Source organism: Delphinus delphis, chromosome 6 (assembly GCF_949987515.2).
Source record: "Delphinus delphis chromosome 6, mDelDel1.2, whole genome shotgun sequence".
Taxonomy (NCBI): domain Eukaryota; kingdom Metazoa; phylum Chordata; class Mammalia; order Artiodactyla; family Delphinidae; genus Delphinus; species Delphinus delphis.
In genome coordinates, this window is record NC_082688.1 from 34953484 (window position 1) to 34969136 (window position 15653).

Consider the following 15653-nt stretch of genomic DNA (forward strand, 5'->3'; position numbering starts at 1 on the left):
TTATTTATATTCCTATTCAAATTTTATTTCTAAACTAAAAAATAATTAGTCCTAAATTTAAACAGACACGCTTGTCTTAGTTTAAAGATAATCAGTAGCTCTATGCTTTGCTCAAACAATATGAATAACTAGAAATCTTTAAGAATATCCCCCTAGTTTTACATATGAGCTCTAAAAAGAATATTTCAGAAACATTCCTGGTGTATATTACTGTATTGTCATTTTACCAAAGCTAGCAACAGGAATATTATAATTATTTCCCAAACTTCAACTCTTTCAATTCTCTATAAGGAGATATTCTACAGAAGTGTTTCACAACACAGGCATTAGTGACATTTTAGATGGGATGACTGGTCCCCTGTGCAAACTGTCCCATGCACTGCAGAATGTTTAGAAACTCTGATCCCTGCTCACTAAATGCCAGTAGAAATCCTCCTCTCTTCTCCTGTAGTGACAACTAAAACTGCACTACACATTATTTCCAAACATTCCCCTAAGGATCAGTACCACTCCAACTGAGAAACCACTCTTTTAATGCATGAAAACAAAGTGCAAAAATTACAAAATAGATTTAGAATTGAAGGACCAAAGAGTGAAAAACATTTCAGTTCCACAAAGGAAATAATAACAAAAATAGTTTTCCTTAAATTCAGGAAACTCATCTTATAAACCAGTTTTCATCATTAACTATATTACTTGGTCTCCTTTCCACATAATTTTCTCCAAGTTTTTTAGTCACAATATGTGACTAAGTGCAAGGAACAAGATGGAATCACTTTCTGATTGTTTTTTCCCAAAGCCAGTTTCTTTCTCCTAAAGAGATATGAGAGCTAAGACAGAACACTGAATTTGTTTACCATCTTAAAAACTTTTTTGTTGTTCATAATCCTAACATGACCTCCTATTCACAAACCTGTTGGTGTCCCAAATAATGACATTTCCATCAAATCCTGACGTTACTAAGAGTCTTGTATTAGTATCATATTCGATGTTCTTCACCCAGCTAGTGTGACCATGTAAAGTGCATACTTTGCTGTTCAGTTTTCTCAGATCCCATAGTGCTATTGTAGTGTCATCAGAGCAGGTAGCAAACAGCCGGTTATCAAGAAATCTACAAAGCAGAAAAGAAAAACTAGTTCATTTAATCTCTTATTAAAGAAAAACTGAGAAGCAGTCTCTGTATTAGGAATCAAGAAAACAAATCAAAAAAGGACTACAAACTCACTGTATAAACCCAGTGATTCTAATATATAATAAATAGTAAGTGTAATTCACATAACCACAGAGAAGGATACTATGATTTAGTGAGGGCCATGTTGCAATTTTATCTGTTTTACATTATTGATTTTTACTCAAAACTAGAAATAGGGGTGGGTGTTTAGAGAACACTGCTAGAGAAAATGAATTTTAGAATCTGTATAGGAAACACAAATGGTGAGAGACAATTTAATAGGAGACAAAGGAGATTTTGAATACTTAATTGCAAGTGAAACATGTTAAGCATAAAGTGTTCAAAATTATGAGAAATATTTACTCTGCTACCAATAACATCTCTATCTATTTAGAGTACATTTCTCTTTAGAATACATTTACATATAAAAATTGCTACTAAAGTGCCATAATTTTTAATCTATTAATTCAAAGCCATTCCCCAAATAATCTCACTTCTAGGACAACCAAGAAGAAATGGAAAAATTCTTAAAAAGGTAGAGTTTCCCAAGACTGAACCAGGAAGAAGTAGAAAATATGAACAGATCAATTACCAGCAATGAAATTGAATCAGTAATTTAAAAATTCCCCACAGGGACTTCCCTGGCAGTCCAGTGGTTAGGACTCTGTGCTTTCACTGCCGAGGGCCCAGATTCAATCCCTGGTCTGGGAACTAAGATCCCGAAAGCTGTGTGGCGCAGCCAAATAAATAGATAAATAAATTTTAAAAAATTAAAAAATAAAAGTAGGGCTTCCCTGGTGGCACAGTGGTTAAGAATCTGCCTGCCAATGCAGAGGACACACATTCAAGCCCTGGTCCAGGAAGATCCCACATGCTGCGGAACAACTAAGCCCGTGCGCCACAACTACTGAGCCTGTGCTCTAGAGCCTGCGAGCCACAACTACTGAGCCCACATGCCACAACTACTGAAGCCCGTGCACCTAGAGCCTGTGCTCCGCAACAAAAGAAGTCAGCTCAATAAGAAGCCCATGCACCACAACGAAGAGCAGCCCCCTCTTGCCACAACTAGAGAAAGCCCACACGCAGCAACGAAGACCCAACACAGCCAAAAAATAAATTAATTAATTTAAAAAACAAACAAACAAGGTCCCTGTGCTACTCTATAGCACAGGGAAATCTACTCAGTACTCTGTAATAACTACATGGGAAAAGACTCTGAAAAAGAATATATATATATATATATATATATATATATATATATATATATATATAAAACTAAATCACTTTGCTGTACACCTGAAACTAACAAAACACTGTAAATCAACTATACTCCAATATAAAATAAATTTTTTAAATTAAAAAAAAGACTTAGGGTGGGAAGCTGTTGTTACTTAGTGATTATATATATTTCAAAATAATTTTATGGCTATGCATAAATTAGTTTGTAAACTACATTAATAAATTAATAAGATTTTTTAACAAACTTAAAAGCTTTTTTACAGCAAAGGAATCTATTGGCAAAATAGTTTGAAAAGACAACCTACTGAATGGGAGAAGATACTGCAAATGATACAGCTGATAAAAGGTCAATATCCAAAATATATAAACAGCTTATACAACTCAACATCAAAAAATACTAACAACCCATCTTTTAATTTTTAATTTTTCCAAAGAGAAAATGCAGATGGCCAAAAGGCACATGAAAAGATTAAAAAACCACAATGAGGTATCACCTCACACCTGTCAGAATGGCTATCATCAAAAAGAACACAAATATCAAATGTTGGTGGGTATGGGGAGAAAAAGGAACCCTCATACACTGCTGGTGGAAATGTAAATGGGTACAGGCACTGTGGAAAACAATATAGAGGTTTCTCAGAAGCTAAAAATAGAACTACCATATGACCCAGCAATTCCACTCCTGGGTATATATCTGAAAAAAACAAAAACACTAATTCAAAAAGATACATGCACTCCAATGTTTATAGCAGCATTATTTACAATTGCCATAGTATGAAATCAACCTACGTGTCCATCAACAGATGAATGGATAAAGAAGATGTGTTATATATATACAATCGAATACTACTCAGCCATAAAAAGGAATGAAACTTTGCCATTTGCAGCAACATGGATGGACTTAGAGGGCATTATACTAAGTGAAATAAGAGAAAGACAAATACTATATGATATCACTTATATGTAGAATCTAAAAAATACAACAAACTAGTGAATAAAATTTTTAAAAAGGCAGACACAGATACAGAGAATAAACAAGTGGTTACCAGTGGGGAGAGGGAAGCAGGGAGGGGCAGGAGAGGGGTAGGAGGGGAAAAAAAAATGGGGTTATTATGGGATTATATGAAATCATCTGTGTGAAACTTTTGAAAATTGTAAAGCACTACAGAACTTTAAAAAATCTTTCATTCAGTAAAAAAAAGAGAAAACATACCATCATTTTTTATCTATTAATTCAAAAGCATTCCCCAAATAATCTCACTTAGCAACATTTTATTGGACCAGTCAAGATTACAAAATAGATAATTAACAGTTTTCCAAGGCAATAGAAATAAAAGCAAAACTACATAAATGGGACCTAATCAAACTTATAAGCTTTTGCACAGCAAAGGAAACCATAAACCAAATGAAAAGACAACCTATGGACTGGGAGAAAATACTTGCAAACGATGTGACCTCCAAGGGCTTAATTTCCAAAATATACAAACAGCTTGTACAACTCAATAACAAAAAAACAAACAACCCAATCAAAAAATGGGCAGAAGACCTAAATAGGCATTTCTCCAGAGAAGACATACAGATGGCCAATAGGCACATGAAAAGATGTTCAACATTGCTAATTATTAGAGAAATGCAAATCAAAACTACGATGAGGTATCACCTTACAAAATGGCCATCATTAAAAAGTGTACAAATAAGGGCTTCCCTGGTGGCGCAGTGGTTGAGAGTCCGCCTGCCAATGCAGGGGACGCGGGTTCGTGCCCCGGTCCGGGAGGACCCTGCATGCCGCGGAGCGGCTGGTGCCGTGACCCATGGCCGCTGGGCCTGCATCCGGATCCTGTGCTCTGCGGCGGGAGAGGCCACAGCAGTGAGAGGCCCGCGTACCGCAAAAAAAAAAAAAAAAAAAGTGTACAAATAATTAATGCTGGAGAGGATGTGGAGAAAAGGGAACCCTCCTACACTGTTGGTGGGAATGTAAATTGGTACATCCACTATGGAAAACAGTATGGAGGTTCCTTAAAAAACTAAAAATAGAATTGCCATACGATCCAGCAATCCCACTCCTGGGAATATATCAGGAAACTCTAATTCAAAAAAAGACATGTACCCCAATGTTCATTGCAGCACTATTAAAATAGCCAAGACATGGAAGCAACCTAAATGTCCAAGGACGGATGAACAGATAAAGAAGACGTGATATATATGTACAAAGGAATACTACTCAGCCATAAAAAAGAATGAAATAATGCCATTTGCAATAACCTGGATGGACCTAGAGATTATCATACTAAGTGAAATAAGACAGAGAAAGACAAATATGGTATGATATCACTTACATGTGGAATCTAAAAGATGATACAAATGAACTTATTTATAAAACAGAAACAGACTCACAGCCCTAGAAAACAAACTTATGGTTACAAAAGGGGAAAGGGGGGGTGCATAAACTAGGAGTTTGGGATTAGCAGAAACAAACTACTATATAGAAAATAGATAAACAACAAGGTCCTACTGTATAGCACAGGGGACTATATTCAATATGTTGTAATAAACCATAATGAGAGAATATGAAAAAAATATATATATAACTGAATCACTTTGCTGTATATCAGAAAATAACACAACATTGTAAATCAACTATACTTCTATAAAAACAAAGTAGACAATTAAAATACTCTATAATTCAGATTTTTAATTATTTTACACTAATTTCTCAATCCTTAGTGAGAATATATTTTATATAAACACTTAAAAAATAACCTACCTATCACATTTTAATTTCTGCTCAATTCAACATTAGGATGCCTTCTCTAACATATTCTTTTATATATAACTAATCTCTCGCAGAAGAAATGAATTCTGGAATTTCTTATATATATATATATATATAGTTATTTTGAATTATTATTATTTAGAATTATATAAAATTATTTTGTCTCAGAAATCAATCTCAATATCCACAACAGCATAATGGCCTTCCTGAAGCTAACACGATTTTAAAATCCCAGGCTTTTGTACAGGCTGTTTCTGCTACCTGAAACCACATCCTCCCTACCTCTTGACCTGGATAACACTTGCTTTCTTTTTAATAGCCAGCTATCATCCCTTCCAGGAAGGCTTCTCTCTCTATCCAGCCTGGGCCAGATTTACCGATCTTCTAACTTCCCAAAGCACTCTACAGTTCTATGGTAATACTTAATGTTACAGTGTAAGGAATAAATTTACAAGGCTATAAACTCCTTGAAGGCAGGGGAAACCTGTCTGCATAATTCATGATTAGATCTGCAGTACCCAACACACACAGTCCCACTCACGAATATTTATTAAATAAATGAATAAGACAGAAGTTCACTGCCTAATGGAGAAGACATTAGAAATACATAGTTATACAAAATACATGTGTGGGGAGTAAGCAAAGAAAAGAGGATGTTTAGGACAGGTTTCATGGTGGTGTCATTTGAACTGACTTAAAAAAAATGAGCAGGAACACCCTAAGTGGCCAAGGGGTAAGCAAAGTTACAAAGGTGTGTACAGGGATAGTGTACTCTTGAGAGGCAACAGCAGTTAAAAGTGCTGTGTGTGGAAAAGTAGAGACAAGTAGAGAATACATCATGGTATTATTCTATAGTGATTCCCAATAACTATTTCTTAATTATAAATACATGCCCATTGAAAATATTTTTTTAAATGGAAAAAAACCTACACCAAAAATAATGACTGTAATTGATATTTAGCCTAATTCATGTATTTCAAGACTAATATTACTTCATAACTATTTTGCCATGTCATTAAAGATTTATTGACAAAATAATTCTTAATGGCTGAATAGCATTCACCGTATGAGTGAACCATAATCTTTTCTATTTTAAACTAATTTGCAATTTTTGGATGTTTAGATTGCTGCCAATTTATTACTATTCAAAACACAATGATGGGGCTTCCCTGGTGGCGCAGTGGTTGAGAGTCCGCCTGCTGATGCGGGGGACGCGGGTTCGTGCCCCGGTCCGGGAGGATCCCACGTGCCGCGGAGCGGCTGGGCCCGTGGGCCGTGGCCGCTGAGCCTGCGCGTCCGGAGCCTGTGCTCCGCAGCGGGAGAGGCCACAGTGGTGAGAGGCCCGCATACCACAAATAAATAAATAAATAAAAATTAAAAAAAAAAAAAACACAATGATGAATATGCTAACAGCCAAATATTAATCACATTCCTAGTTATTTTTCTAAATACATTTCCAGAAAAATGTATTGTTAAGTAAAAAGGGATTTTTTTTTTAAAAGGTAAGGCTTTTGATACATATAGACAAATTGTCCTCAAAAGAACATACCAATATCTAGTTCTACCAGCGGTTATGAGAGTGTCTGCTTCTCCAAACCCTTCCCACAGAGGTATTTTTTTAATACCTGTGCTAAGTGCTAGGAAAAAAATATCATCTTGTTTTAGGTTGAAACTTATTTTTAGTAAAGTTGAACTTTTTTCATATTAATTGGAAGATTATATTTCTTTGGGGAATTGCTATTCATGTTCCTTGCTGATTTTCCTCTTGCAATATTAGTTTTATTATTGAGTTACAAAATATTACTAATATTCTTCAGTTTTTCAAATACAGTATGTTGAATATGTTTTCCATATATTTCTATCTTTAAACGTGGTTCACATGTTTTCTTACCATATCAAAAATTTAATTATTATATTGTCAAATCCATTTTTTCTCCTTATAGTTTTACCTTTACTGATGAGGCTTTTAAAAGTAAAAATATTTCAATGACTTCCACACTTGACAGGAATTATACGATTTAAAAAAATACAAAATAACAAAGGCTACTGGAAAGTCAAGTCAGACTTTTAAAATAAATTGATCATCATCATAGAAGCATCTTTATATATTTGAAAAATTTAGGGAAAAAAACACTAAGCTATTTTATTTCATACAGAAAATAATGCACATATGGATTCAAAACCCCAGTGGGATTATATTGCTGTACGCCGCAGTGGTCCACCTTGAAGGGTTTTAAGCAAGAAAGTGACATGATTGGTTAAGACTTTCAGAAGGATCTCTGAGCTGGCTAGGTTCCAAAACTATATTCATAAAAAATAAAATAGAGGGATTGGTTTAAAAAATTTTGTCAGTAAGGCCACTGAGAAAAATTACTATTGTTGCATGGATATTTTAATATCAGTATGCAGAAAATCATGGAACAAAAGTTAATAATTTTTAATTGAATAAGTTTACTTTAATGAAAAATTCAATACTTAGACTTTAGTTTTCTCATTTTTCCCTCAAAGTATTACCTGTTAAAAATTTTGGTACTGGAGAATCATTGGTAAAGAGAGTAGATAAATTATAGAAAATTAAGAATGTAGACTAGGAGACCAGTTAAAGCACCCTCAACAATTCTTATCCCAAAGTAAGTAGACACGGAAAGTGTAAAGTGGTAGATAAGTCTTGGAGATCTGGCCCAATCCTCTCAAATTAAAACTTAATCTACCTAATAAGTTAATAATTATAAAGTATTTTTAACTACATGGTCTCTAATAAACAAGAGACACTCCACACACATTGAAATCTATGAGTTTCTGAATTACAGAACTTTTCCATATGTCTCCATTAAACTCCAATATGTGTCAGCTCTGGATAAATTGAGGTCTTCATTATCAGAGGATGATTGGTAAAGGATAACAGCAACTGAAATTGAATTTTCTTAAAACAGGTACCAACATTTCATTGTACAAGGGAAAGGAAGTGTTGTGTATTTTTTAAAAAACCAACTAAAAATCATCAAAAAAGGCCTTTTAAAATTTATTTAACTACATGCAAATTCTTAGAACAAGAATAAATTAAATGTTTGGGTTTTTTGCATAATCTTTCCAATGAAATTATGAAGCAGAATATGACATCCTTACTTCATATCTGAATTTTGTACTATAATAAAAAGAGGGCCATTTCTGTATAACATTCAAGGTCTTTATCAATTTTCCCAAAGGCCTTTCCTTAGTCCTGTGGGATATTCACATAATTCTTTGAAGTTTCTATCATGTCATCATTTCTGTCGTTCTCTTTTCTCTAATTGATAACTAGTCTCACTCTATCAGATCCTCATTTGCCAATGATTTTGACCAGTCCTCTAACATCACTCTCAAGGCCTTGCAAAATTTTACATCCTTTGCAAGATCAGAAATTTCATGTTCCCCATGATAAGCACTGAACCTACATTATATTGTTTGAAATATAACAATCAGGAAAAGACCAACAAAGACAGTGGGAGGGAAAAGCAGATCCTGGAATATTTAAATGGGTACTAATTTTTTAACTGCCATATCACTAAGTAAATATTCTTAGGATAACCTCAGTTCCCCCTCTAACCTCATAACTGGGGGACCTTGATTATTAAATGGACTCTTAAACTCTTAAACCTTCATGAATGAGAAGTAAGGCTGTATATTGGGCTTAAGAATTTAAATTACAGGGGCTTCCCTGGTGGCGCAGTGGTTGAGAATCCGCCTGCCGATGCAGGGGACACGGGTTTGTGCCCTGGACCAGGAGGATCCCGCGTGCCGCGGAGCAGCTGGGCCCGTGAGCCATGCCCGCTGGGCCTGAGCGTCCGGAGCCTGTGCTCCTTAACGGAAGAGGCCACAGCAGTGAGAGGCCCGTGTACCACAAAAAAAAAAAAAAAAAAAAAAAGAATTTAAATTACATATTTTTTCCCTTACTTTCATATGAAGCAACAGAAAATACTCTCCAAAACTATCAATATTTTTATTTTACAATATAAGCAAACCTCAAAACTAAGAAATGAACTAGAAGACATTATTAAGTATGTGGAAAATGACTATCTAGAACCAAACCAGGAAATGCATGTCCATATCTCTGAACAGTACAGTGAGGTGGTCTAATGGAACTGAGTATGAATTCCAGCTCTACCACTTCCTATAAAAAGACCCCGGGGAAATCTCTTTATCTGAGTTGCAGTTTCTTCATTCCTTAAAATGAGTACAATATCTGTCTCACATCAGGATACTGTGAGGATTAAACAATATAATGTATCAAAAGTGCTTCACAAAAGGTTTGGCACATGGTAAGCACTCAAAAAATTAATAAGTAATACACAATTAAGCTCATGCCAGAGGACCTTTCAGATCCTTACTCAAAACACTTAAGTGATATGTACTTCTAAATAGCTTCAAAATCTGTTTTTCTAACAAACAGATAAGAAGCAAATTCAAATTTGTAGGTGTGGGGTTCTAGGACAGGCACATTGATAGCATCAAATGAGAACTGACATTGAAAAAGAACACAAATTCTAATAGCAAATTAGTCAGAGGTCATTTTGAGTAGGGGCAAACAACTTGACATGTCTTTTCTTTTTGAGATAAGAAATTTTAAAATTGTAAAATATTAGAAACATAAAGAAAATTATGAAGAATATAACAAACATCTGTGATACCCACCACCCAGCTTTATCAAATTTTAACATTTGGTTATATTTCAGATTTTTTTGAACATTACAAACCCAATTGAAGACCCCTGTATATCCCTCCCCAATCCCATTCCCCTCCCTCCCTCTCCAGAGGGAACCACTATCCAAAATTTGTTGTCTGTCACTCCCCTTGCAAGTTTTTAATACTATGAATTCATAAGTATGTATCCATAAGTAATTTACAGTTTGGTTTTGCATTCAACTTATTCTGTAAATATTTAATGAGCACCCACTATGTGGCACAGTTCTAGGTGCTGGGGATAGAGCAGAGAACAAACAAATACATGCCTTCATCAAGTTTATTTTTAAACTTTATATAAATGGTATCACACTGTACAGCTCATTTTACAATTTGCTTTTCTGGCTCGACCTTTTATTTCTGATATATCTCAGATGCTGATGCTTCTAGTTCATTTATTTTAACTGACGTATAGTATTCCATCGTATGAGTATACAATTCATTTATCTTCCTTTTATGTTTTGTTTTTTTGGCCACGAGGCATGTGGGATCTTAGCCCCCCGACCAGGGATTGAACCTGCACCCCCTGCCTTGGAAGGCGAAGTCTTAACCACTGGACCGCCAGGGAAGTCCCTTATCTTCCTCTTGATGGAGATTTGTTTTCAACTTCTATTACTAACGATGCTGTAATGAACCTTCTTTACACATTTCCTTGTTCACATGTGCTTTAATTTCTTTTAAACAATCGATCTTCAATTTTACCAGATATTGCTAAATTGCTCAAAATAATTTTACCAATTTATATTCCATCAATAATGTCTAAGAGTTTTCTATTTCTCAGCATCTTTGTCAATATTTGATATGTCTTCATTGTTATTTTTATTTGCATTTCCATAACTAGTAAGCTTGAAAATCTTTCCATATTTATTGCTCATTTTATTTTCTCTTATGCGAGTCTCTGCCTATTTTGCTCTAAGGTAATTGTTTCATATATTCTGGATACTAATCCCTTTTTTTTTTTGCGGTACGCGGGCCTCTCACTGCTGTGGCCCCTCCCGTTGGGGAGCACAGGCTCTGGACGCGCAGGCTCAGCGGCCATGGCTCACGGGCCCAGCCACTCCGCGGCATGTGGGACCTTCCCGGAACGGGGCACGAACCCGTCTACCCTGCATCGGCAGGCGGACTCTCAACCACTGCGCCACCAGGGAAGCCCACTAATCCTTTTTTTGGCTATGTACATTGAAAATATCTTCTCGCACCAGCTTATAGCTTACCTTCTCACACTGTTATGTCTTTGGTTATAATGAAGTTTTAAATTTTAATGCAGTTGAATTTATCAATCCTCAATGGTTTATACTTTTTGTGTCTTAAAAAGAATCCTTTCTCGTACTTAGAACATAAATATTCTATATTTCTTCTAAAAAGGTTTGCTTTCATAATTACGTCTTTAACTGGCAGTTATTTTTAGTTATGGTATGAGATAGAAATCTAATTTCATTTTCTTTTCTCATACATATAACAAATTCTCTTTTCCATTTTCCCCCACTGGTTTATAATGCCCCTGCTGTCATATATAAAATTTTCATATATGCATGGGTCTGTTTCTGGAAGTTCTATTCCATTCCATAGGTCACTTAATCTATCTCTGTCCTAAGACAACGTCTGATATCTGGAGGGGTGAGTACTCCTACAATCTCAGTCTTCCTCAAACTTTTCTCAGACATTCTTGCCACTTTGCTGTTCAATATGAACTTTTAAATCAAGTTAAGAAAAAACAAAACATTCTGTTGGGATTTTGATTAAAACTGCACTAAATTCATAGATTAATTTGGGAAGAACTGACTTCTTTATAATACTTAATTTGCTCCTTCAGAGAAGATTTGCGTTTCTCTTGGCAGCCCTGCCAAGCTGGATCCAGTTTAAAATTGCTGGCTGGAGGGTTTTGGACCATATCACAGTGTGAAGGCTGCATGAAGGCTGGCTTGTGGTTAGAAATTCAGAGATTTTCTGACATCCCTCTACCCAATGCCACAGTCTAGATGAACAAGGTGGTTTATTTCTAGATCACCTTTATGCTGAAATTGTAGCCCTTTGCAGTCCCCAGCCTTATGCAGAGTTTTCTATTAGACTCCTCACCTTGAACTGGACGTAGAATTAACTCTCCTGTCCTTTGTACTCCTCACACCTGTCAAAACAGAAACTCAAGAGTCACAGGCATTTGGCAGATGCCTTCAGGGTAAAAAGCCAGCTGAGTACGTGTTTACTTCTTTGCATTCCTGCTTCACTTTTGGCCCTAGGCTTCCTTTCTTTCTTATCAGTTCAACTCTACATTTAAAAAAATATTAAAAAAAAATTTATCCAGCATTTCTATTTTTAGTAGAAAGGTTGTTCAAGGTATTTACAATCTTCTACAACCTAATTTTTATCTGCTTGATTTACCAGTTTTGGACAGAACTGTATTAAAATCTCTTAATATGATTATAGACATGTAATTCATTATTATTGTTTTTGCTTTCTTAATTTGAAGTTGTATACAAGCTCATGATTATGATATCTTCTTGGTGGATTTTTCTTTTTATTAATATTTACTGTTGCACTTTCCTTATTAAAACCTTTGGTCTGGAGAAGTCAGGGAAGATGGCGTAAGAGTAAGACGCAGAGATCACCTTCCTCCCCACAGATACATCAGGAATACATCTACACGTGTAACAACTCCTACAGAACACCTACTGAACGCTGGCAGAAGACCTCAGACCTCCCAAAAGGCAAGAAACTCCCCACGTACCTGGGTGGGTCAAAAGAGAAAAGAATAAACAGAGACAAAAGAATAGGGACGGGACCTGCACCAGTGGGAGGGAGCTGTGAAGGAGGAAAGGTTTCCACACACTAGGAAGCCCCTTCGTGGGCGGACACTGTGGGTGTCGGACGGGGGAAGCTTCGGAGCCACGGAGGACAGCACAATAACAGGGGTGCGGAAAGGAAAGCAGAGAGATTCCCGCACAGAGGATCGGTGCCGATCAGCACTCACCAGCCCGAGACGCTTGTCTGCTCACCCACTGGGGCGGGCGGGGCTGGGAGCTGAGGCTCCGGCTTCGGTTGGAGCACAGGGAGAGGACTGGGGTTGGCGGCGTGAACACAGCCTGCAGGGAGTTAGTGCACCACGGCTAGCCGGGACAGAGTAAGGGGAAAAGTATGGAGCTGCCAAAGAGGCAAGAGACTTTTTCTTCCCTCTTTGTTTCCTGGTACGCGAGGAGAGGGGATTAAGAGCGCTGCTTAAAGGAGCTCCAGAGACAGGCGCGAGCCGCGGCTAACATTGCGGACCCCAGAGACGGGCATGAGACGCTAAGGCTGCTGCTGCTGCCACCAAGAACCCTGTGTGCGAGCACAGGTCACTATCCACACCTCCCTTCCGGGGAGCCTGTGCAGCCCGCCACTGCCAGGGGCCCAGGATCCAGGGACAACTTCCCCGGGAGAACGCACGGTGCGCCTCAGGCTGGTGCAACGTCATGCCGGCCTCTGCCTCCTCAGGCTCGCCCTGCACTCCGTACCCCTCCCTCCCCCCGGCCTGAGTGAGCCAGAGCCCCCCGAATCAGCGGCTCCTTTAACCCCGTTCGTCTGAGCGAAGAACAGACGCCCTCAGGCGACCTACACACAGAGGCGGGGCCAAATCCAAAGCTGAACCCCGGGAGCTGTGCGAACAAAGAAGAGAAAGGGAAATCTCTCCCAGCAGCCTCAGGAGCAGCGGATTAAATCTCCACAATCAACTTGATGTACCCTGCATCTCTGGAATACCTGAATAGACAACGAATCATACCAAATTGAGGAGGTGGACTCTGAGAGCAAGATTTATTATTTTTTCCCCTTTTCCTCTTTTTGTGTGTATGTGTATGCTTCTGTGTGAGATTTTGTCTGTATAGCTTTGCTTTCACCATTTGTCCTACGGTTCTATCCGTCCGCTTTTTTTTTTACTTTTTAAAAAAATTTTTTTTCTTAATAATTATTTTTTATTTTAATAACTATTTTATCTTACTTTATTTTCTTTTATCCTCTTTCCTTCTACTTTTTCCCCCTTTTATTCTGAGCTGTGTGGATGAAAGGCTCTTGGTACTGCAGCCAGTAGTCAGTGCTGTGCCTCTGAGGTGTGACAGCCAACTTCAGGACACTGGCCCACAAGAGACCTCCCAGCTCCACATAATGTCAAACGGCGAAAATGTCCCAGAGATCTCCATCTCAACACCAACACCCAGCTTCACTCAACAACCAGCAAGCTACAGTGCTGGACACCCTATGCCAAACAACTAGCAAGACAGAAACACAACCCCACCCATTAGCAGAGAGGCTGCCTAAAATAATAATAAGTCCACAGACACCCCAAAGCACACCACCAGACGTGGACCTGCCCACCAGAAAGACAAGATCCAGCCTCATCCACCAGAACAAAGGCACTAGTCCCCTGCACCAGGAAGCCTACACAACCCAGTGAACCAACTTTAGCCACTGGGGACAGACACCACAAACAACGGGAACTACGAACCTGCAGCCTGCAAAAAGGAGACCCCAAACACAGTAAGATAAGCAAAATGAGAAGACAGAAAAACACACAGCAGTTGAAGGAGCAAGATAAAAACCCACCAGACCGAACAAATGAAGAGAAAATTGGTAGTCTACCTGAAAAAGGATTCAGAATAATGATAGTAAAGATGATCCAAAATCCTGGAAATAAAATAGAGAAAATGCAAGAAACATTTAACAAGGACCTGGAAGAACTAAAGATGAAGCAAGCAACAATGAACAACACAATAAATGAAATTAAAAATACTCTAGAAGGGATCAATAGCAGAATAACTGAGGCAGAAGAACAGATAAGTGACCTGGAAGATAAAATAGTGGAAATAACTACTGCAGAGCAGAATAAAGATAAAAGAATGACAAGAACTCAGGACAGTCGCAGAGACCTCTGGGACAACATTAAATGCACCAACATTCGAATTATAGGGGTTCCAGAAGAAGAAGAGAAAAAGAAAGGGACTGAGAAAATATTTGCAGAGATTATAGTTGAAAACTTCCCTAATATGGCAAAGGAAATAGTTAATCAAGTCCAGGAAGCACAGAGAGTCCCATACAGGATAAATCCAAGGAGAAACACGCCAAGACACATTAATCAAACTGTCAAAAATTAAATACAAAGAAAACATATAAACAACAGCAAGGGAAAAACAATAAATAACACACAAGGGAATCCCCATAAGGTTAACAGCTGATCTTTCAGCAGAAACTCTGCAAGCCAGAAGGGACTGGCAGGACATATTTAAAGTGATGAAGCAGAAAAACCTACAACCAAGATTACTCTACCCAGCAAGGATCTCATTCAGATTTGATGGAGAAATTAAAACCTTCACAGACAAGCAAAAGCTGAGAGAGTTCAGCACCACCAAACCAGCTTTACAACAAATGCTAAAGGACCTTCTCTAGGCAAGAAACACAAGAGAAGGAAAAGACCTACAAAAACAAACCCAAAACAATTAAGAAGATGATCATAGGAACATACATATCGATAATTACCTTAAATGTACATGGATTAAATGCTCCCACCAAAAGACACAGACTGGCTGAATGGATACAAAAACAAGACCCATATATATGCTGTCTACCTGAGACCCACTTCAGACCTAGAGAAACATACAGACTGAAAGTGAGGTGATGGAAAAAGATATTCCATGCAAATGGAAACCAAAAGAAAGCTGGAGTAGCAATTCTCATATCAGACAAAATAGGCTTTAAAATAAAGACTATTAGAAGAGACAAAGAAGG

The 15653-nt window shown here is 37.5% G+C and overlaps 1 protein-coding gene across 2 annotated transcripts in view; it reads right to left on the reverse strand.

The window, feature by feature from the left end:
* Positions 1-15653, reverse strand: part of DCAF10 (DDB1 and CUL4 associated factor 10) — a 56252-nt gene that overhangs the window by 18602 nt on the left and 21997 nt on the right. For both annotated transcript variants that reach the window (XM_060014495.1, XM_060014496.1), the window contains one exon: positions 914-1111. In XM_060014495.1, the coding sequence (XP_059870478.1) occupies positions 914-1111 (198 nt within the window). The remainder of the gene's footprint in view (positions 1-913; positions 1112-15653) is intronic.